The 24258-nt window shown below is 32.2% G+C and overlaps 3 protein-coding genes across 3 annotated transcripts; all 3 read right to left on the reverse strand.

The window, feature by feature from the left end:
• Nucleotides 1-2514, reverse strand: LOC122583412 (probable receptor-like protein kinase At2g23200). Its single transcript, XM_043755817.1, has 6 exons — nt 1846-2514; nt 1423-1581; nt 535-639; nt 332-424; nt 165-242; nt 1-24 (listed from the first exon to the last, which is right to left on the reverse strand). Exons 1-6 carry the CDS (start codon nt 2512-2514, stop codon nt 1-3), a joined length of 1128 nt encoding a protein of 375 aa, XP_043611752.1.
• Nucleotides 2515-4687: 2173 nt separating this feature from the next.
• LOC122583413 (ankyrin repeat-containing protein BDA1-like) lies at nt 4688-6147 on the reverse strand. Its single transcript, XM_043755818.1, has 2 exons — nt 5575-6147; nt 4688-5494 (listed from the first exon to the last, which is right to left on the reverse strand). Exons 1-2 carry the CDS (start codon nt 6145-6147, stop codon nt 4688-4690), a joined length of 1380 nt encoding a protein of 459 aa, XP_043611753.1.
• A 1800-nt stretch (nt 6148-7947) lies between these two features.
• Nucleotides 7948-11966, reverse strand: LOC122582950 (DAR GTPase 2, mitochondrial). The gene is made up of 8 exons (XM_043755383.1): nt 11769-11966; nt 11507-11611; nt 9867-9944; nt 9022-9178; nt 8868-8938; nt 8708-8804; nt 8440-8606; nt 7948-8327 (listed from the first exon to the last, which is right to left on the reverse strand). Exons 1-8 carry the CDS (start codon nt 11934-11936, stop codon nt 8073-8075), a joined length of 1098 nt encoding a protein of 365 aa, XP_043611318.1. The 5' UTR covers nt 11937-11966; the 3' UTR covers nt 7948-8072.
• Nucleotides 11967-24258: the final 12292 nt, after the last annotated feature.

Consider the following 24258-nt stretch of genomic DNA (forward strand, 5'->3'; position numbering starts at 1 on the left):
TTAATTTCCAACAAAATCAGTGTACTATTTTTCAATTGGATCGCAAATAGATGTAGGAACTGTTTTGTAATTTGTTATATTAATTTTCCTAGCAACTTGTAGAACAATAGAAGGTATAGACTAACTGATATTAACATGTAGAGCAGTAGAAGGTATAGACATACAAAATTTTCTTCGAGTTGGTTGAGATGATCAGTTAACCAAGTGCTAAGGTCATCAGAATCTTTCGATGCCATTATTGCCTGAATTTTACAGTTATAAGAAATATTATGGATCCAAGAATCTTCGGTAAATTTGAGAAATCTTGTACAGTCTAGGAATTTGAAAATACCAGAATATGCAAGTCCAACAGTGATCCAACCTCGTTCTTCAAGCGGTCACTTATGATGCCATACAACTTAACTACATATTCCATTAGTTCCACCTAGAAAAGAACAACGAACAATAAAATCACAACCAAAAAGGACCATAAAAGACGAGTATCACACAAATTCTAAGATATTGAAAATAACAAAAGAGATTATAAATCATTACCCCATTATACCATTCAAGTTTGGATCTGTAATCTAAATTGTTTAAGAAGTTCAATACCAAGACATTTGCTGACAAATACACCATATACTCTATAGTATGTTTCGTCTGCAAATAAGTGAACCTTCATTAGAAGTGAAATAACTTGGAAATTGTTTGCTGTTAGGGGTTTTCTAATCTTGAATCACAAATTGTTGCACATCATCCTCGTAAGGTCAATTATTTCACGTCATATCTAGATAAACTATATTATGCCTCCTTTCGATTTCAGGCTAGAATATGTCACGTCATATCAAAGAAAAGTATTGTCACGTCCAGTGTTGTAAAACTTGGCCAACTCGGCCGGGAACTTGGGATCAGAATCGGGGTTAAACGGGTCGAGTTGGCTAGAATCGGGTGAAAACTCGGTCAATGACTTGGTCGCTTGTAAAACTCGGTCAAACTCGTCTGTATCGGTCAAAAATCGGCTGGATCGTCAAGAATCGGTCAGATCGGGTCAAAACTCGGGTCAACATTGGCCAATTTTTTTTTTTTAATGTACATCCTAAATTGGTTTAAGTTTATGTTTCTAATGAATAAAGTTTAAACTTTGAAGTATTATATTAAAGTTTCTAAACAAATTATATTTTAAGATTGAAGTATATTCCATATAATTTCAAAAACTATATATTTCCTATATATAAACCTAATCCGGGTTCTCCCCGATTCCGATCCGAGTTTTTAAAAACTCGTGACTCCCTCCCGCCGATCCGATCCTGAGTCACGAGTTCCCGAACCATGGTCACGTCAGAGACAAGATAATACTAAGTTGCTATATTAGAAAAGTAACCCGCAGAAATGGAAGTGGACAAGTTTGCTTCTGAACTACCATAGTATGTGTTTGCATAGTACCTTGACTGCTACATAGAGAATCTGAATAAGCCGATCAAACAAATCATGACCAAAAGAATGGAAGTGGACAAGATCGTTGTATATGGTGAATGCCATAACAGGTTTGCCATAACTGAATCGAGTATCACCCATAACACACTTGATAAGGGGAGAATTCATCTGTACCCAACAAGATCTAACATTGACATTAACAATATATACATAATAAATTGATGATAAAGGGTTATGGCTATTTAACTCCTTAAATTCCAGTAATACCCTGTTCAATAAGTTAACAGCGCATTACAAGTTTCGTTCCTTTCTTTTAACTATACAACGAATGTCACAGTCTGTTTATAAACCACGTACTGGGACGAAACTTGTAATACTTAAGAAACCACAAAGATCATCTAATGTTCAAGGTAATCAAAAGGGAAGACTTACTCGATTATCCAATGCTTTCTTTAATCTTCTGATAATCTCCTTCATTGTCGGGCGTTTCTTTATATCCAAGCTAATACACATATACGCGATGTCTATGAATGTGTAAAACGAACTAATTTCAATATTATCTTCTATTTGGGGATCAAGATACGGAACTTCTTGTAATTGATCTCTAATATGGGGATCGATTAACTTCTCTACTCCATTCTCACAGAAACGTCGGACCAGATTTAACAGAGGTCTTGGCTGACCATCTCCAATGTCCTTTGCCCGATATGCTAGCACCCCACTTACCATTTCAAATAGTACAACGCCAAAAGAGTATACATCAGATTCTTTCGTAAGGATGCTGCTTTCATTGTAAAGAGGATCCAGATATACGTTGGTCCCTGCAACGTTTGTATGGACTTGACTGGGTAGCCGATTATTAAAACCTGACTTTGACAAACCAAAATCACCAACTTTTGCTTCCATACCATCAGCTATCAATATGTTTCCACTCTTTACGTCTCTGTGTATTATTCTAGATTGGTGAAGATAATCGAGTCCTCTCGCTGCCCCTAAGCAAATGTTGAGTCGTTCCTCCCATGTAAGGCAACGACGCTTGTTGTCGTCTTGAAGGTGATAATCAAGACTTCCATAGGTAGCATACCTGAAAACAAATATCATCTCACCTTCTTCATCACAATAACCAATGAAAGGAATGATGTTTTTATGCTCCAACTTTGCAATCAACTCAAGCTCATTATAGAACTGCTCCTTTCGTTGGTCATTAACTTTAATGATGTGGCGTTTGATGGCAGCTGTCCAGCGGTTTTGCCACCTGTCAGAGATTTTTCCTTTGTAGACAATTGCAAATCCACCATATCCGATTTGAGTAGCTGGATCGAAGTCGTTGGTCTCCTTTTTTATCTCCTCTAGCGGAATTTGTAACTTTTTCAAGTCAACCACCGAGGAAGACATGGTTTTGTAATGTGATTGGTAATCAATTTTTTCTGTTATAACTGTACGTATTCTCTTAGCTCCACCGACATATTTTGCACATGACTTGTATAAAATATTACCCCATAAGATTTTGACCATAAATAAAAATGTCCAAGGGCATTTCTTTTACACTATCTTAATGTTATTGAGACGATGACAATGATAACTACAACAACAAAACTCAATATAGTCAAAGTCAACAACCAAGGATGACATGGTTTACTTGATATTGGTAACTCAGGATGCTTGTTTGTACGTAACAGCAGCTGTGCTGTTCTGTACTTCTGTGAATATATGTATGACCATCATTTCTAAAATCCACAAGACCTATATTACCCATGACTCATATTAAAATATTACTCCATAATAATTGACCATAACTAACTCCTGACAGTGCCCATGACTCATATTCCATAAGATTTAATCATAACCAACTCGTGACAGTAAAAAAATCTACGTGCGTCTCCATTGTGTAAAATAAACTGGAGTCTATATATCCTAATGCAAAAGAAAAATCTTTTGAAAAAAACACTTAGAACCAAACAAGGCTTGGGTCAAATTGTTAATATCCTTGCCTTTGGATACAAAAGTCTAGGGTGATGGAGATTTTTTTCTATCTTAGGTATAGGTAAGGTTGTTTACATCCCAACCTCCCCATGGAACGTTGAAAGTATTAAGACACATAACCTCTAGAAAACAAGCATAGGGTGTTATTTACTTAACTAATTAATAAACTAGATAGTAGTTATTTAACAAGGGGTTAACATTTATGCTGCCAGCAGAAGTACAGCTACTTTTGGTTGTTTTTTTTTTCTACTCCATAATCTCTTAAATGTATATAGCATTGTACCCGCGCGATGCGACGGTGGTCGTGACGGTGATGGTGTGGTGGTGGATGCGACGTCGAGTGTCGTAGATAATTCATATAAAAGTAATTGATTTAAAAGGTTAATGAAGATATTTTAGAAAAATAAAGGATTGATAGTGTAATTTAATTATTAATGTTAAGAGAATAGTGTATATGAAAATATTTTAAAGGGTTGTAGCCTTGTAGGTGAAAATATTACATAGGAGGACATTTTAGACATTTTCCCATGTAACTTTCAACATGGGGTATTTTCTTTAATATAGAGTATAGATAATAGTATATCTTTTATTTAAGTTGCCTGTGAGAGGGGTAGCACCATACTTATCTACTTATCTCAGCCGAGCAGATTTGATTTTTACAATTTAATATAATATTGACATATATCGGGACCTTATGAGTTATGAGTTTATGACCATGTGATGCATGAGAATAAGATCTTTTGTATATGTTAAAGAGAACAATTATTTTGAATTAAGGGATGGCATTACAATTGAATATGTGACCAGTGATATAGAAAGAAAAAAAAAAGTCAACGCTAGAGCTACCATAGAAACTGCTCAATTAAAACATCTATCCCAGGTAGAACAATTAGAAATAACAACAGTACGTAGTAATTTCAAATTTTGGCTACACAGAAATGTCTAAGTCAAACATTTGTGTGTGCTTATTGGTAGAAATGTCAAAAGTCAAATATTTACCGGAATATCGAGTGACTGTTTTCAATATATCAATGTCACTAACTCACTCACATTTGTGTGTGCTTATTGGTAGCTTTTATGACACAATGTTGCAGTAGGCCGAATAGTGATACCATGCTCCAATAAACTTAAAACACATCAGAAAGTATTAACATTATGTAAATGTAAATTAATTAGTTTTGATTGGATCACAATTTTGAATTACGAATTGTAATGAAAAAGAGAAAAACTTTTATATGTGTCAAGCTTAAATTTATATATCTACAAGCATTCTTAAATACCTAGTACATGCTCAGACACTATCATGCCCTGTGTTAGGTGACACACATCTACGCCTGTCCATATAAGTTCCATACAATGTGGTCGTAAATGATATTATGAACGGCAGAACGAACGAGATGGCCGTAGAAGCAAATAATATGAAGGAATTTGGAGCAATCGCAATCATGCTAGTAGCATAAGTTAAAGCTAGGGAAGATAATAAAAGATTAAATTCCAACCGCATAGGTAAACCTGCAGTGAGTTCACTGATCATGTGAATTGACAAGAAGAACCCCAAGGAATTCGCTAACAGAAACACAGTGTAGGCTACCGGGTTATAAGTACCCATTATAGCTTCTCCCGCAGTATGTTTTATAAGGGCAGTTGTACCATTCTTGGGAGATGATAATGTGTAATTTCCTGCAGGTGGATCATAATCATCTTGCCAAGTGCCTCCAGGTGGACTAAGTGCAGGCTGATACGTTGCAGATGTGATAAGTACAAGTATCACGAGAAGGGTATTTCTTACTTTTCTTGGAGAATCTTGTATATTATAATATTTGAAGTAGTTTAAAAATCGTATAGCTGGAGATGGAGGGTTATCTTCTCGTGTTGTATTTGGTTGATTTGGTGTTTGTTCTAGTGTATATTCAGGATTTGGTAGATTTTCAGTCCTTAGAGCTCCGGCTTGGATGAGAAGCTCCTCAATTTCACGACCACCGGCTTCACTTCTAGAAGTTTGTAGCATATCAAGAGGAGTTAAACCACTATTGTTTAAGGAATTCATCTCCAGATATTCCTTGCTAATAGCTTGCCCATTTAGCAGAAAGTCAACCACCTATTAGTAAACATACACGTTACGCAAGAAATCCTTCAAGACAATTGTATATGTGCTTGAAAAAAAAAGTATTCACTTGCCTCATACTGCTTTCTGGAGACGGCAAGGTGCAAGATTGTATTACCATGAATATCCTTGGTATTCAGGAGATCTTCTTTGTTAACTTGCTTTAGATGATGTACTAACACTTGTAAAGCTTTGAATTGGTAGTTCTTCACTGCCAGATGAAAGGAAGTCTCACCTTGAGCTGTCTTGCAGTCGATAGATACCAAACTTGACAGAATCAACTCTCTAATAACTTCAACTTTACCTTTAGCCACAGCCAAATGAAGAGGGACTTTTCTGTCTTTTCCTTCTATCAAACATAAATCAACATCAACTTTGAGAAACTCCTTTACAATGTTTACATGCCCATATCCAGCAGCTATGTGCAAAGGGCTAAAACCGTCTTGGTTAAGCTCACTTATGAAATTTTGCCTGAGCTTTACCACTGTTGCTGCAAATTCTAAATGTCCAGCCAAACAAGCAACGTGTAATGGATTTTCACCACCCTCCAACGCTCCAGTATGAAGAATAGATGGATTAGATTTGATCTCTTTAAGCAGGTGATCGACATCTCCATTCCATGCAGCCTGTAACAACCTTCCATCCATGGCTCTGTAATAAATTAATCTGTATATACTGTCGAAAAGTTGAAGGTTGAGTTGTTTTTATAAGGAAATAGGTATACCAAATGTGGACCCGTCATCGTTAAGTCAACAAGTGTAAGTTACGAGGAAACATCAAAGAGTTTATTAACTATTGTTTCGTGTTTTACTATTGGAGGTATTTATGTTGTGATGTAGACGGAAAACGAGATAAATAATCAAACATGTTGAATTCACAAGAATTCCAAGAACAATTGTTCTAATTTTCGTTGATTCAAAAGAAATACCGATAATCAGGCAATTTCACACACTAAATACACACTTGTGTATATGAAAAAATGATTTCCATATATTTTATAAGATGGTCATTTCCGTAGGTTTTTAATCACATAAATAGTAGTGCAAAATTCGAATGGGCCTAAAAGAACAAAGGGACGAAAAGTTATGATGAAATGAAAATCAAAATAACCGAAATGATGCATAAAAACCCCAAAACCTCATAGAAAATGACGTTTTCCACCGGTCATGTGACTAGTCAAACGCTACTACGCTGAAAACGAAGCCATGTAGCTCGAGTTATGCCCATTTTAATGAGGCAACTTTAGTTACTCTATCTTTAGCTTCCAAATACACAAGTGCTTGTTCTTCCACACTTGGGCCCACATCATATTGTTACATCTAATCCTGTATAGCCAGAGATCATGGTTTTCATGTCTTTGAGCAGGATATGTGGTTATTGTATTAACTTTATTTGTATAGTCTTTCGGCTTTGAAAGATGTATTGTGAGGTGGTTGTTTTAACTTGATAGATATCATCTGGATATAAAATATCAGTTCTGGTGATTTGAATAAAGGTATCTGAAAGTAAATCTGTAGATTAATATTCAAAAGTTTTCAGAATTCAAGTCCATATTTCCCTTGTTAACGACTTCCCCATTGAGTAGAAAGTCAATCACCTATAAGAAAAGAAATAAAATAACCAATTAATGCGTCAGATAAGTAGAGATGACTAGACTTACAATATAATTCAGGAGATCTTATTTGTTAGCCAGCTTTAGATGTTGTTTTAGGACTTGCAAAGCTTCGAATAATTGGTTGTTCTTATTTATCACTGGATGACCGAAGGGACGTTTCTCCTTGAGCAGTCACGTATCCGACTAAACCCAAAGTCTGTGATTACCTTTGACCACAGTAAAAGAAAGAGGATTTTTTCTATCTTTTCATTTGATAAGACACAAACCAAAGTCAACTTTGAGAAGCTCCTTCACAATTATGGTATAAGTAGCTGCTATGCGCAAAGGGCTAAAACCGATCTGGTTAATATTAAGCTTCTGCTTTAAGAAAAACATATGTTTTAACTACGTTAAAAGGAGTTTCACTACGATCCAGTAACATGGCATATATGCAACGTAGATGGATTAGTGTCGGTATCTTTGAGTAAACGATCAACATCCCCAATCCAAACTGCCTTAAACAGTCTGGTGTCAGACTGGACAATCTGGTGCGACACTGGACATTTTCAAGCTGACATCATTGAACATATATATATATGTGTGTGTGTATATATATAAGGGTATGGTGTCAGACTCTGCTATTGTCAAACTATACCCATTAAATGAATAGCAATATTTCATCGTTATGATGCAAGTTATACGACCTTTTATTGGTTCCTCACTTTCAAATGTGACAGATTGAAGCTAATGGATATCTTTAATAATTGGCTAAACATTGGAAAGTCCAATTTTGACATTTATAGGTCAAACCTTTAATGAGAAGTTTTTCAGAAATGCTACTACTTCGACAGAAAACTACAAATGAGTACTTAAGCACATATGTCAAGTCTTCATTTGTAGAACAATAATGGTGAACAATCATTGCAATGCTAAGCAATCTTTTAGCACAAAAATAATGTTCCAACTTATCATTATATATTAGGATCTAGTAGTCCTTGGTAGGCTATCTAAAGTATAATGGCCAAGTCTACCAGTACGATACAGATTAATAAGCTTGGCTGCAACTATGCTATCAGCATCTCTACATGAATCTGAAGTCAAATTGAAAACTTTTCGCATTGTTGAAAACTGTGTTTCAATCAATTCTTCCATATCCTTCTCATCTTCTATTTTACCTTTGAAAGCTGATCCGTTCAAAAAGAGAGCTCGGCGAACAGCTTCCACCACAAAATCCTATATGACGGTGTGAGAAAAATCACAACGAAAAATGATATATTTCATAGTTAATGCTAGTCAATAGTAAACAATATATAAATGAAAATTAAGGTAAACTGTTTTCTTATACCTGTGTATGATCATTCATAACTTGGTTGTCTCTTTTGTCTAACTCGGGCATATAATCATTTATGGTGGAAAACTTAGCCCATTTCTGGTATTCATTACTGGAATTGAGTATAGAGAGAAAGTACCGAGCAAGATCTAATTGGTCAATTAGATGATCAGAAATAGCTCCTGCAATTAAGATATATAAATACCTGAATAAGAAAATTCACAAGAATCTTATGCAATCTGGGCCTCGCCTCACTTGAGCAAATATAAAATAAAACTTATACCAGTTAAAGCAAATTTAGAAGCAAGTTCAGCATCGACAATCTCGGGAGGCAAAATTCCAGGCGTGTCCAAGATATATATATTAGGATTGCTTCCAATCTGAAATATGAGTCACCATTTCAAGCTATTTTAACTGAAGAAATATGCAAACAAAGAGTATACCTTTAAGCCAGTGATATTTTTTGTCTCCCCCGGATGTGGACTAACAATGGCATGTTTTAACTTTCCTTTCTCTTAAAGATAAATATATCAACTATTAGAGGCGAACAGAAGCACAATGAATAGCACTGTAGAGTGTACTAATGACATAAATTACCTGCAGCGCTAATTCGGCCTATTTGATGCAAGGAATTTGCCAAAGCAGATTTTCCCACATTTGGAATTCCAACGAGTAGAACAGTAGTTGTCAGAGTGTTACTAGAATGTGTGGCTCTTCTTATGTCTCTAACTCTCGCTTGAATGAAGTTTAGAAACTACAAGAGGATGCTTTTAGGAAAAAAGTTGATAGTCTGAGCGTATAACAGAAACATTAAATTTCAACCCTTTACTTATGCAAGGATTAATTTCAGTTGCCTTTGATGTGTATATGCGCAACCAGGTTGAAAGACACCTAAAGTGTACTTTCAATGCGTAAAACATCCTAAATCATTTTATTCATTTAACTATTTCACTATTCAAATAATCTAGTTTATGTAATCATATTTGGCCCATAAATCCTTTATAAAATATAAATAAATAAATAAAGAACAGTTTAAGAAAAAGGTTTCTTGGGTCAACCCACTCTACACCTATTTTAACAAATACTCTTTCACACTACCCAACCAACTGGGTTGGATCAAGTGATTCGAGCCCTTGCCTCTAGAGACAGAGGTCAAGGGTTCGATCCTCACGCCTAGCAAGGCTGGAGGTCTTTTTCTACCTTTGGTAGAACCTTAAAGCAGCCTCTCTACCTTTGGTAGGGTAAGGCTGTCTACATCTCAACCTCTCTCATACATCGTCGAAGACGGTATTGGGACCCAAAACCCGTGGAAGACGACATTGGGGTTACTTTACTCTTTCACACTACCCGTTTTGACCCATTACGCAACCCACCCATCTTGCAACCTCAACAAAACATAAATATTCAAATGACAATTAAAGAATGAATTTGTACTTACTTACCTCCTTGATATTGTCCTTGTTATGTGAATTGATAGCATAAGGTATGTAATTTTGCTCCATAAAGTAAGTCATCCATTCCTAAAATTATAAATAAAGGAAGAGCTTCTGAATACCGGAGTGAGAAATACCACAAAACTGGTTATTAAGTACACATGTTGAAGCACATCAAACAAATAGGGTATTCGTAATTTCCATACTCAGCATCAATATCTGAAGTTCTGAACAATTAAGTTAATCATGATGAAGTATTCTTCTATTATTTGGAGCAATAGGAAGGTCGCTGAAAAGTTAGGTTATTATATGGAATCTTGATTGTTTAGTTGTCCAGTGACAACAATTTAAAAACGGCAGCAAAATTGTGCTATTTGAGTTTGCAACAGCCAAAAATAATATTCATTTTTACAAGGAGTTCAATTACTTTTCATTTTTAACAGTCGCCAGTGCTTACTTTATGTCACTTGAAGATTCTTTCATTTTCAATGATTTTTCCATTACTCATAACAAAACCTAAGTATGACCAATACGACACAAGCTTTCTATGACGAAATGGGAGACACAGGCCTAACGAGTTGCTGGGTTCCCAATTCACAATTGTGGGACTTGGGGTGCTCAAAAGAAATAACAGGTGTTTTTTGGGAACTTAAAGGCAAAAGCTCTAGGAATTAGTAAGCATGGGGGCTGCGATCTATGTATATGTGATGGCCAAGAGGGTTGGACTGTTAATTTAGTAACATAATAAAAAAAACAACTAACACTGCAGGATATCCTATTGACCAACCGCTTATCTTAGCTTAACCTCAGAACATACTGCACCGGCTAACACTGCAGGAAATCCTGTTGACCCTGGTGACTCAGAGGAGATTGAAGACCTACTGCCCAGTTCATTTGTGCAAATACTACTTAGACTAGCGAATTAATGCCATTTTATTCTTAGACTCCTATATGGTTAATGCTTTTCTTTTGTGTAGCTGAGGCCTACTTTTACCGGGGCCCAAGCGTGCATGCCTTATGTAGCCGACTTGGGTATTCTGCCAAGTTGCCCAAACCTCATTTGACTTCATACAAATTACCGGGTGAAACCCTTTACCCAAATTATTTTGGGCTGAGTGACCCCCGTATTTGTTCACTGGCGCCACCATTGTGTCTGTCCCATGCTAATCAAAGTGGGTCGTTGATTGGGCCTCTGTACGTGTTGATGTTGCTGTCTTGTTATGGTGCCCAGTGGATCATTGGTTTAACTCATGGGCTAGATTTGACATTACTCTCACTGTTGAGACTTGAGGCTCGGATCAATGTTGAATTAAATAGCAGCAAGTTTGGTTTAGGATGCATGGTTTTCTTAACACTTAACTGAACATAAATTTCAAATTGCTATTAAAGAGGCTGAAAATTAGCTTTAAATTCCCTAATTCTGGGCTTGTTATGCATCAAGTTGGTTGCTGATATCACTACTTGTTCAGATTCACTAATTTACTTCAGAAGTATATTTCTTATTAGTAAATTAATATGCCGATTAATCATATTGCAAAAAAGATAATAACTGATACAGAACCCAATCATTTAACTGACTAATAATCGTAATGGTATTATCCAAAATGCAATCAAAGAAAACAACCAAGTCTTTTGGAAGAACATATCACCTTAGTTTTCGAGTGATCAGCAAGATCCATTTTGTTCAGCACAATAATGTTCCTTGACGAAGACGGAAAGTATCTCAACTGTCCATATTCAGATGATATCGGCATCTGTAAGAAACACATGTTTATGTATAGAACCATACAAGTTAAATAAGAGTTAGCAAATAAAGCAATCAAACATTTAGCAAGTCAAAAGGAGCAGTCCAAGGTAGTTCTGTGAGACATTTTATCAAACAGTTGGCATACATAACGGAACGGAACGTACCCTTGCGTCTCGGACTTCGAGGACAATATCGACAAGAGGGATTCGATGAAAAATGGCACGAGATGCGGCACGCATGTGATGGTTGTACCACCAGCTTGAGGATTTGGCATCTGATATTTTCTTAACCGAATTACCTAAATTTTGAACTAAAACACCCCTTCCCGCCATTTTTATATGTGATTATTTATCTATATATATATATATATTAATGCTAAATATTGTTATAAAAATATATATAACACTAAATATTGTTATAAAAATATATATAACATATATATATATAAAGTATGTTAGCATGACAATTTTATTGCTTAAAATCTTAAATTGTTAAATGCATAAGGGCCGATTGCGTGGATTTAATAGATATGTTCAATATATAAAACAGGGCCTTAAACATGTCCTTAAAAGTTTGTCCATAAAGAACATCTAAAAACAGTTTTTTAATGAAACATAAAATATTTAACCAGTTTAGTTTAATGATGCAGATGAACTCCTTCGAAATTAAAGTTAAAAACAACTGTAAAGTTAAAACTAAAGATCAAGATTATCTTTAGAACATTTTCGTCCCTCATTTTATATGATGTACCTAATGACTCAATAATAGGGTGATCATGGGTCCATGTTTCACACTTTCACATATAACCATAAGTTATAATTTCATAATGGGCTAAAGTTTTTTTCCACATATAATAAAATTAATAGAGATGATTAAATGGGATAGTAGCCTATAAGTAATCTTAATTTACCTTTATTAAAAAACCTCCTTTCCATACTTCATATGGCTTTTTAAATTTGGGAAAATTTCATATATATCCCATTTTAAAGACATAATTACATATATGCCTTAGGTGTAAGTTTTTAATGCATAAATACAATGCTTTTAAAACATGCCTTAGACATATATGTAATTATGTCTTTAAAATAGGACATATATGAAAATCTCCCTTTAAATTTTATATTATAGGTTTGGACTTCAAACTGTATAGTTTGTAGGCTTGGACTTAAATTAAATATATACAAAGTTGGATTTAATTGGCCCCTGACCTGGTATGGGCCTGCTCAAGCGAGCAGCTTGCAAAGTTGCAAACTTGTATTTATACATAACTGGGCTTAAAATATTTGACGTTTTTATAATTCTATATCATTTAAATTTATATTACAAAACATTAAAAAGATGTTTAAAAATTTGATTTTTTTAAGTACATACGAACAAAAAGTTTTATCCTTGTAGTTAATACTCTAATCAAATTTTATGTAAAATTTATTACCCAAAACAAAATTCTAATATACTAATAAAAATTAAAAAGTCAGGATTGTAAAGTTAAATAAAAAAAAATTAGATCAACTTCGTATAATAAATTCATAATATCTCTAAATTCCTTCTTTTACCCAACTATCATGAACATTGGATGTCACCACCTTTAATCTTTTAACTATGTGTCCTTCCTAAACAATTTGAAACATCCGTGCATTTCAGGAAAACACTTCTAGTAAAATGGCGACTATTTGATTTAAACAACTTATTACCTAACAAATGGGTGGTAAGTTGGTAACACAAAATTTGATATATTTATTACAACTGTGCATTAAACACTTAGTATGTTATATAACTTAATTATATTGTGTGGTAAACTTATTGATCTTTGTATTATTAACATCACCGCTTTAAACAAAAACCTAAAAGGAACAAAGCTAGTATCATGTAACTAACGAATGTGTTTATTTCTCTTAATAATTGATTCATGGATAAAAAGTAATGCCGAATTTACTTGTTACGAGAACATAGTTGAAAACAAAAGAAATGATATAGTTACTAACAAAATATACAAATCTATGTGGACCAATAAAAAATAGAGAGTGGATCAAGAAAAAGAAAAAAATATATAACTTTATTGGTGGTTATTGATGACACTTATGTTTATAAGTTTTGTTAGCAAATATTTGTTTGTGAGTGTAGCATTGCTCAACAAACTATTTAAGGTCTTATTTCTTTCCTACTTAATAAACTTAATAATTAAGAACTTAATCATTCAGTCAAATTTCATGTTTCCTTTTTGACTTGATACACAAAAATAACCGTCAATTACTTATATTTTACTTAATATATACAGACATTCTTAATGCATTCAGTCACTTAATACACTCAGTACTTAATAACATAATACACTCAGTACTTAATAACAGGAAAAAAAAAACGAGGCCTAAGACACCATAATATCTAAAAAAGCCCTTTCATTTTAATTATATGCTTTGGGCTTTCTGGTCTACTAAAAAAATAAACGGCCACATGCATTGATGGATCTGATGCATATATCTTTTTCTTTCAAAGAAATACGAGTACCTAAATAGCGATTAATCAACACTCTAAACGGATTTGGATCAATTAACCCTTTGTTAGTGTGCTACACTGCTTACTTTCGACATTACCAAACTAAACGCTTCTCTACTTTCAGTGTTGAATAATGGGAAACCCGTGCAAAGCGGTGTCCGGTGTGATGGTAGTGGTGTGGTGATAGTGACGACAACGACTGAAATTGAAGGTGACGATTAGTATAGGTTATTAGTGTATAAATTGGGTAAAGTAAATATTTTAGGAGTTGATAGATAAATTTATAGATTTTTTTCATTAAGGATATTTTTTAGATAAAACTTAAACAAGTAGCTGGAGTAGTACAAGTCATATGCAATTTAGACATTTCTGTTACAGCTTGTACTAAAAATGGGAGAGGAGGGATGGTTTGCTTTATTATATATACATGAGTAAAACAGGCGACGGGCGGTGTGGCGGCGACGGGTGGCGGTAGCTGTATAGTTTTTAATGTAAAGGTAAACGGTGTAATAGAGATGGTGGCAGCGGCGGCGACGGTTGACTATAGCTGTATGGTTATTAATGTAAAGGTGATTGATGTAATAAAAGGTAGTGTATTTCTATTTTAAAGACCAATATAATATTTATTGAGCATATTTTTTAATTTTATTTCTTTGTTGTCGTATTTTTGGTGTCCTATGAGGTCGACTATATATGACTTACAGTTTCGATATTTTCAGCTAAAGAAAAGAAACTAGGATGTCGATTGACATAAAGTATATTATAAAGTAAGTATATATTTATTTTTATTTTTAATTATGAAATTATTAAGAATTGTTGTATGATAAGTACTTAAACGGCTGCTTTAAGGTCTATGTTGCACAATGTTGACTAACAAGTGAAAAAGATACTTTGTCAAAATTAAGCTGGTAAATGTAATAAGATTTAGTGGGGTTGTCTACTTAACTTTTTGATCTTTCAATGAATACTCAGTAGCTTTTGTATTATGTTTCTTTGATATGTATGTTTACTTTTCCTGTGATTAAAACACCATTGGGTCATTATCCTCATATAATTCCTTGTGCTTATTAATTTGCTCGCATGACAAAAGCATTTTTAAAGGAGATGATATTCATACAACAGAATTTCATCATCTACAACAAATGTATAAATTATAATGCACAAAATACAACTTAAGAAAAAAGGTATTGTTGTAAATGTCTAATTTTTAATATCATTTCTCCATTTTTATTGGAGTTTATAACAATCAGAAACGGTTTTGGTTGTCTAGATGAGTTATATGTTGTTCCAAGTGCAAGAAGATGTGAAGTAGTGGTGGAAGAGTAATTTGAAGGCGATGATGGTGAATCAGATGAAAAAAAATATGTTAAAAGATTGGTTGTTCATGATGGTGATATGGTGAATTATGAAGATGATTGTGGTTGAATTTGGATATGTGAAATCGTTGTGGCTTGAATGATTAATAAAAGTATCAATATTTTATGAAGTTTTTGAGGATGAAGACACAATAATAGAAGATTTAAAAAAACAGCCATTACCTTGATACTTTCTTCGGGCTTCTTTAAACGTAAGTATTAGTAGAACAAAATTTTTATTTTATGTTATTTATTAAACCAATCCAGCTATTAAACATTTATAAAACTATATTTATAAAGAAACGAACCGAAATCACGACTTGCCACTCGCCGGCACGGCGACCTTGGAGACCATCTAAAATATAACAAAAATTATTAACTCTTTATGTAAGTTTGGCAACCATTCATTAAATTCTCAAAATTATACAAATTTCATAAAGGTGACTCAATTAAATATCGGAAGGATACATACTCTAAACATCTTTTATAAACCATTGCATAAGTTCAAATTAATGAAACTACGAATTAATGTTTACTTCAACACTTGTTAATGAGATAAATCTTGAGTTTATACTGTGCATATTTTGTTATAATATAATAATAGAAATCTTTGTATCCTCTATATAGTCATGTGTTTTTAGTTTATTAAGAATTTCACGTTTTTCGATCTTTATATAGTTATAAGATCAGATTAAACGAATGAATGAATATATGTTAGTTCGAGTGTTCAACACTAGCATCATTTTCTGACTTTATCATAGAAAGTGGCAAGCATTATTATGATTTCATTGCCTAGTAAATACTTTAATCTTTTAATGAAAGTTCCTAGTAGTTATCCACCAGCAGTCAGCCAATGATTTTGACTGAATATTTACAACTTGACGATAGCGATTTTGTTTTTGGTACTTTCTAGTGATAGTGAGCTGCTGATAAGCAGCCAGCCATAAGAAACTCACAATTAAACTCTTGATATTCATTTGTGCTTATTACCCAATGTATCAATATTCTCTTATAACGTAAAAGAATAAAATACTTATGATTTACTTTACACCGTTTATCTTTATAAGTGATATTTCAATTTATTTAACAAAATAATTTATAAAATCTATCTTTCTAACTTAAAAAATAACTACATAGATTAATTCACTTTATAAGAATCACCTTTACAACAATATCCTATACTACTCGTCATTGTCCACGACGTCATCGCCTATCGTCGCTGTCCACCATCAGTCGCCTCCGCCGTCACTTTATATTTGAACAATTCTTGTCTTATGTAATTTAAACATAGTAAAGATAGATAACCTTTTCTTTTAACTCTATTAATGTAAATATTATTTTTATGTTATCTCGATCTTATATTTAATCAAAAAGCCTCCATTGCCTTCATAATATCAAACACTCAGGTAAGAAAGAAGGCTTGTTAAGACCCTATTTAACTTCTCACTCATGTATGAATGGGACTAAAAAGTCCAAATTCGATGAAAAATTCTAACATCAGGAAATTTTGATTTCGGATCGAAAAGAGGTTCAAGAGGCACGGGATGGATTTTGGACAATTAATATTTTAACCGGGTTGGTACTAGGAAGGGACTTTTAATATGGTGAGACCTTTTGAAAAGAAGTGTCATCCATTTGATTTTATTAAACCACTGTTAGAATTAACGGACAGGTGAAAAATGGTAAAATCTGAATAACATGTAAAGGGCAAAATCTGAATCTCAAATCTCAATAACATAATAAAACATGTCCACACTCATTCAGTCATTCAGGCGAAAAAAACGTAGCTACATTTCAAAATATTTATCCTTTTTACATAATAGCCTTTACTTTTAATGTAAAAAGTTTTTTTAAAAAATTCCAATAAGAAAATAACTTGAAAATTTTGGGGGAACTCGTCCCAATGGAAATGAGCCGTGCTAACTGCTAAGTATGAATCTGACACATTTGAATAAACAAATTTGTAATGGTATCAGATTAATTAACGGATAATGACAAATCAACATAATTTGTTTGCCTAATTAATCAACCTAATAATAGAATAGTGACATGTGGAAAAAACAGAGGGCTGGATTAATAAAGAGAATTAGTGGAATCTACATGTCAAATTTTTAAGGTTTTAAGTTAATTTTTAAGCATATGGATTATGTTGATTAATATTTTTCCTAATTAACGGAAGTATAACTAAAGAGGAAAATAGCAACATGATTCTGCCGCTAATTATCTTTTTGTCTTTTACTTTGTTTTTTACCACCAAACATACACTATAAAACATGATTTTAATAACTTATATTGATGAGATGAAACTTGAAGTATATACCCAAATTAAATTTTAGATATAAATTTTTGATGTTTCACTCGGACTATAGTCATATTACTATACCCATAAGTATGACTAATGTAATTTTAAAAATTTATCATTTATATAGTAAATTATTCGGATTCAGATGATACTTTTGGGTATGATCTGAGTGCAAGTAGTTTGGTTTTGGTCTGAATGAAACTTTAAAAGTATATAAAAAATATATTATTTAAGGTATAATTCAAGTGTCTAATTTATTTTAAATTTACTTGTTTACTTAAGTTAGTAAATGATTTTTTGTAAACTTATGTATGACTATATGAAGGTTCTTACATATTTTTACACATTATTATATAAAAAACTTTTTATAACTTATCTTGGGGATGCTTATAATTATTGTTAGTAAATGATTTTTTGTAAACTTTTTATAACTCGCGCAATGCGACAGCAGAGCGGCGACAACAGGTGATGGTGACATTAACGTGTGGTTATTAATGTAAAGGTAGTTGACGTAAAAGAATAACATAGGTAATGAAAAGTGAAACTTGTGAAATAGGAGATATGTGTGAAAAATTTCTGTTTTATGTAAAGATGTTTTAAGGATTAGGATATATGTGTTAATGTTAGGGGTAAAAAAAATAATTCAAAGTCTGAATTGTTTTAAGAATATAAATGATTTTTCTTTTTAATAGACGAGAGCAAGTACTCGTGCGTTGCGGCGGTGAGATGGTGGGGTGATACCTAGGTTAAAGAGTATGATAGGTTATAGGAGTTGATATGTCATAGAGTATGATAGTCAAATGCCTTAGCCATACGGGCTCCGCCCTCGGATTTTAAAATTTGTCGAAAGTATATCGAATGACATCTCTAATGAAAGAGCATGAAATTTTAAAAACACCCATACAATTTTTATAATTTATCGATTTACGGTTTTTGAAATAAAAGATTTTGAATGAATTGGATGAATAAATGATTTATGGATGGCAGAGACTAAAGATGATTGGTTGAGATTTGATGAGAGAGAAAGGGTATTATAGTTATTTTAGATAAATATAGAATAGATAGAAAGAACATTTTGAAGAAGTACTTAAAATCAATATTGAAAATTCTAAGTTTAATGTTGAAAATATAAATGTGAAAAACCTGTCACAAGAATATGCGGGCCTTTTCTACGACGCTTATAATATATTCTACAGACTGGATTGCGTTGCCAGGTTTTAACTTCGACTTTATCTCATTGTTCGTATTAGATGATTTTTACAATATTTCATATTTTATGTTACGAATTTTGTTCGAACTTCTAAGGTCTCACAAAGATCTAAATAAATTCATATTATAACCTTTAACTTATACTACCAACTTGGATTAGATAACTTTTATTTAGAGATCGACTAACAAATATCGAATACAAAGCGATAAGCTTCTTTCCAGATTGCTTATCTAGTGTTTTCAGAAGATAAAACTGCTTAACATCAACTTCGAAGATATCTCTCTGGATGCACAGTATAGAAGCCCAACTTTTATTATTCTACCATTTTAATTATTTTACGTTAATTAATTAATATTAATTAATATCTATCAATATCTTATCTTAATCTTAATTTTATCTTAATATATACTATAAAACAGTTGAACTAATGACTTATTAACCAATCACATTGTTCGATTTCATTAAATTGACTTTTGATGATGTCATCATTTAGGTAAACTACAAATAAAAAATCCTAATAATCATTATCCAAATATATTATTATATTAGTATTTATATTAATTTGTAGAAAAAATCTCATTAATTTACATATTTTTGTTTTCCATCAATTATTTACATTTTTTAGCTCTGAATACTTAATTTATATTTATTTTTAGCCATCAACTTGAGAGAATTTTTTAAAATTTACAATCATTTAATTAAGTAAAATTTTTTTCAACATATGAAATATTTTATACAAAAAATTATTTCAAAACCTAATAAATTATTAACAAATATTAGATTAGATTTTTATAATTATAAATATTAATATGATTTACGGTGTACGGGTTTATTAACAAATTTATTTTATACTAGGCCTAATACCCATACGATGTACGGATTTATTAACGTATATATCATATGATTTCTTTATGAAAATTTAATTTTATGGCATAATTTATTCAATACATTATTTCACGACGGAACCCTAACAACATCATAAAAATATTAATGATAATATGATTATTAATTTTGTTGTTAATAATGTTATGAACCTAAAGTCAAGATAGTGAAATATGGATCCATTAGTTTATAAAGTTTTGTAATTCTCTTTTCGACTAGATTAAACTTTTAATATATATTTCTTTTAGTAAATGATATTAATTTTTTTTAATTGTAAGCTTATTTGTATCTACTTATTTAAGAATATGGAAGTGATATTCGTACAATTTATTTTGATTTATGTACCACAACCGTGCATACCGGCTTGTACTGTCAGCTATACAATATGTACATTGTGGTACATTAATCAAAGATAGTGGTACGAATATCAATTTCCTTAAAAATAACATGAAAATTTATGTTAAAATAATAATAGAATACAATAAGATACACATATATAAAAATATTTAATCTACAAAACCGATTATATTTTAATATCATTTAGTTTTATAATTGGTTTAAAATACAAAGTGTATATGCCAAATTTAATCTGTCGACTATAAGTATTATAAAAAATAGTTATATGAAATTTTATTAGTAATAAGGTAACTTAAATTAAGAATTTATAAAGGACACATGTCGTATAGAAAATAAGTCAAGTGTTCATCAATAAAAGTCTTAATCCGGTTTTATTATATTGGTAGATATTTTTAACTATAATCTTTAAGGTTTCACCCAGATCTTTTAAGAAAAAATAACATATGCGAGAATTGAATATTCTAACTAATTTTGATTATTAAATAAATATTCTACATTGATTAATTTGAAAATTGATAGATAATCGGGGTTGTTAATCATTTTTACTTCACTCACACAGTCACACAATACCACGTTAAAGTCAAAACTACTTTATCTTTGACCAATTTTGTTCAGTAGTCGATCATCATGCCAGCTCATTTATACCTTTCATTCACATATCAATTAAAGTCTTCATGATGGGGAAATTTGATTTTGAAACTTACTAAAGAAAGGAGAAGTCCCATTGAATCAAGCCATTGGTCTTCTGGTTTTGCTAAACACAACATTTTGAGTTGGGTTGTTGTTATTTAATATTTCAAAACTTCATTACTTAAATTTGTTTTGGGAAACTTTATTACTTAGATATGTAAAATAATGTCCGCGCGTTGCGGCGGCTAGAAGGCGAGGGCAACATAAAAGGGAGACGGTGGAGAAATAGGGTGGCGCGGAGGGTGATAGAAGGTTGATAAGAGCGTGTAATGATTAGAAAGAATGGGGAAAATAGAGTATATAAGAGTTTTATGTTTAAGGGTGTAAGGGGTATTATGAGAATACTGAAAAAAATGCTTAATTTCTTAAAATAGATGTTCAATATGTTTTATAAGGGAGTATAGATATGTAAAATAACTTATTAATCGACGTAATACAGAGTGTAAACCTATATAATTAATAACTTTTAATGTTTTATAATACTATAAAACATTACATTCATAACTATAAATAAAAGAATATGAAAAAGATAAATTAATATTATCTCTTAAATTAAGACAATTAGAACCAAATCTTAATTAGGACAATTAGAATCAAATCTTAATCATTTCATTTTTTTTATCTCCGCAAAATCTCAAACCAAATATCAAACATTTATTTATTTTTTTTCTAATCAAATCTCAACCATTCTTTTTTTTTTCTCACCCTCTCTCCTCCCTCCTTCTTCCTCTCTAGCCACCACCACCTTCACCACCACCATCATCTCCGACCACCACCATGATCCTCCAGCGCCGGCGTCGGCGCAGGCAAAGGCATGGGCAGAGCTCGTATCGTATCAAACCACCACCATCTCTTGAATTGTCGACCATCAAATCCATACGATTCCCATATACGTCCAGTGACAATCCCTTTTAAAACAGATCAGTGCAACACCCGTATCGTATCCACCAGAAAACAGAACTGATTCTCGTCGGAAATGTCTCCGGAGATGTCGCCGTCTTCACCGGAGATGTCGCCGGATTTTGGAAAACGGGATTTGCGATTTGAGGAGAGAGAAAAAAATTTAATGTTCAGATTTGGTCCTAATGGTCCTATTTTAAGAGATGGTCCTAATTTAACCCACCCCTACAAGGATAATGATAAATCAACCTAATATTTTTTTAAAAAACAACTAAATAATAAAATGATTGCATGTTGAAGATTACACAACATTGAGACAATATCTAAAATACAAGTTCTTGTAAGAAGTTGACCAATTACTTATAGGATTACATATTAAGGTTAATTTATAATCTGTTATCCTTTATTAAAATTATGAAAAATGATAATGACAATTACATGCTTATAAACTTGTACATTATATATTAAAAATGACTTCTTTGATTTTTCTAACAGCAAGGTACAAAATTTAATGCACCCAATTAATTCTTACTGACAACCCTAAAGGTTGTCATTAACAAAAATCTAAAATTATAAATGTTATTAAGTACTTTAACTTCTTTGAGATTATTTTTTTAACCCATACTACAAATCTATTACATTTGCCCGGTAAGTCAACTTTTGTTTGTTTTTTTTTTCCAAGAAAAAGTGGTCTACCTTATTGGTTTATAATATTTTGAGTTAATTGTAAAATTGGTCTTGTGGTTTACACACTTTAGCAATGAGGATCCCTATTTAAGTATCGTTGTAATAGGGGTCCCTGTTTTCAGAATTCTTTGCAAGATTGGTCCCTTTTTAACAGGACTGTTAGTGGGTGTCGTCAAGTCTTAACAGAAGGGATCATCATTGCTAGTAAACTCAAGAAGGACCCCTATTACTAAAATGAAAAAACCATAAGGACCAATCTTGCAACTAACAACTTGATAGCTTTTTTGATTTAATTCAAGATATTGCAACATACAATTGTTAGTGCGTCAGATCTCTAAGTATACTTTTGAACTTTTCTATAATAAAAGAATGAAAATTAATAAATATTTAAGTTAAATATCTATACTATATATAAAGCAGATTTACTCTAGAATTACAACATTGAACTTAAATTTTCAATATTAATTTTAAGTCCTTTTCCAAAATGCCCCTCCTATCTATTCAATATTTACCTAAAATAACTATAATACCCTTTATCTTTTGTCACACCCCACCTTAGACGGAATCGTAGCATATGACGAAAAGACATAACATAGCACATGGAATTTATAATAGAGTTATACTAAATGAAATCCATAAATGTAATTCTCATAAGCGTGATAAGACGAGGCAACACGCCCAACAAATAGCAAATGATGTAGCAAATAGCAAATAGAATTCAATGTTCAAATGCAACTAGGAGTCTATGAAGGATCTCTTTATTAGTCTTCTTAAAGTCCTTATGCTCAATCTCCTTAAGCATTGTTATTCCTGAAAATGAATGCTCGAAAATGTCAACATAATGTTGGTGAGTTCGTAGGTTTAAAGTAATACAAATGTGTTTGATATGATATATGGAGTATGGACAATAGTGTAAATATAAACATGTAGTAGCATGTATGCATACCAATACTGATCAATGCCATCATAGTTATCCAACAACTCAATCACATCACTTGCCAACAACTCAATCACACATTGTTATACAAACAAACTACCAGCTAGAGTATAAAGTTGGTTAATAGTTATCAAATAGTCTTCAATAGATATCGACAAACATCTATTGCCGTAAATAGTCTTCAATAGATATCGACAGACATCTATTGCATCATAGGAATCAACACAAGCAAGCTAATATACACATTTCATAATTACACGTATATGTCCAATAAAACAAACTAGTTTTGGCACAGCTAGTAAAAGAAATAAAAGTGTTTTGAGCATCATTTTCCCCCAAAGAAATAATATAAAAAGGGTCCACGAAACTCACCTCAACAAGCAAGTAGTTGTGCAAAGTCCAACAAGGTCACTAGAATCTACACAACATATATATGAACAAGTTACAATGATGGACATGGTCAATAACCGTCCATTGTAACGTGTATTTGATGATATACATATATGACTACTTTCAAAGTATTCACAACTGATTTTTCATGTATTATTAAGTTACAAGTCACATAATTTAATATAGTGTATTTGTTTTAATGATGTACCATTGGTTTCTACAAGTTCATATTCACTGAAATTTTTGGTAACTTTATCAATTTTTATTCTGGACCACACAAACTAACCAGGACCTTAATTTTTACCACTGTAACTTTTATATGTTAGATACTTACATGAATTTTTACAGAATTTATTTTGTACATTAACTATTTTTAAAAATTCGATATTTATAAACTAGTCAGAAAAGTTACTGTTTGCGCACAGAAAAGTTTTATAAAAGTCAAAGACCT

Source organism: Erigeron canadensis, chromosome 9, assembly GCF_010389155.1.
Source record: "Erigeron canadensis isolate Cc75 chromosome 9, C_canadensis_v1, whole genome shotgun sequence".
NCBI lineage: Eukaryota > Viridiplantae > Streptophyta > Magnoliopsida > Asterales > Asteraceae > Erigeron > Erigeron canadensis.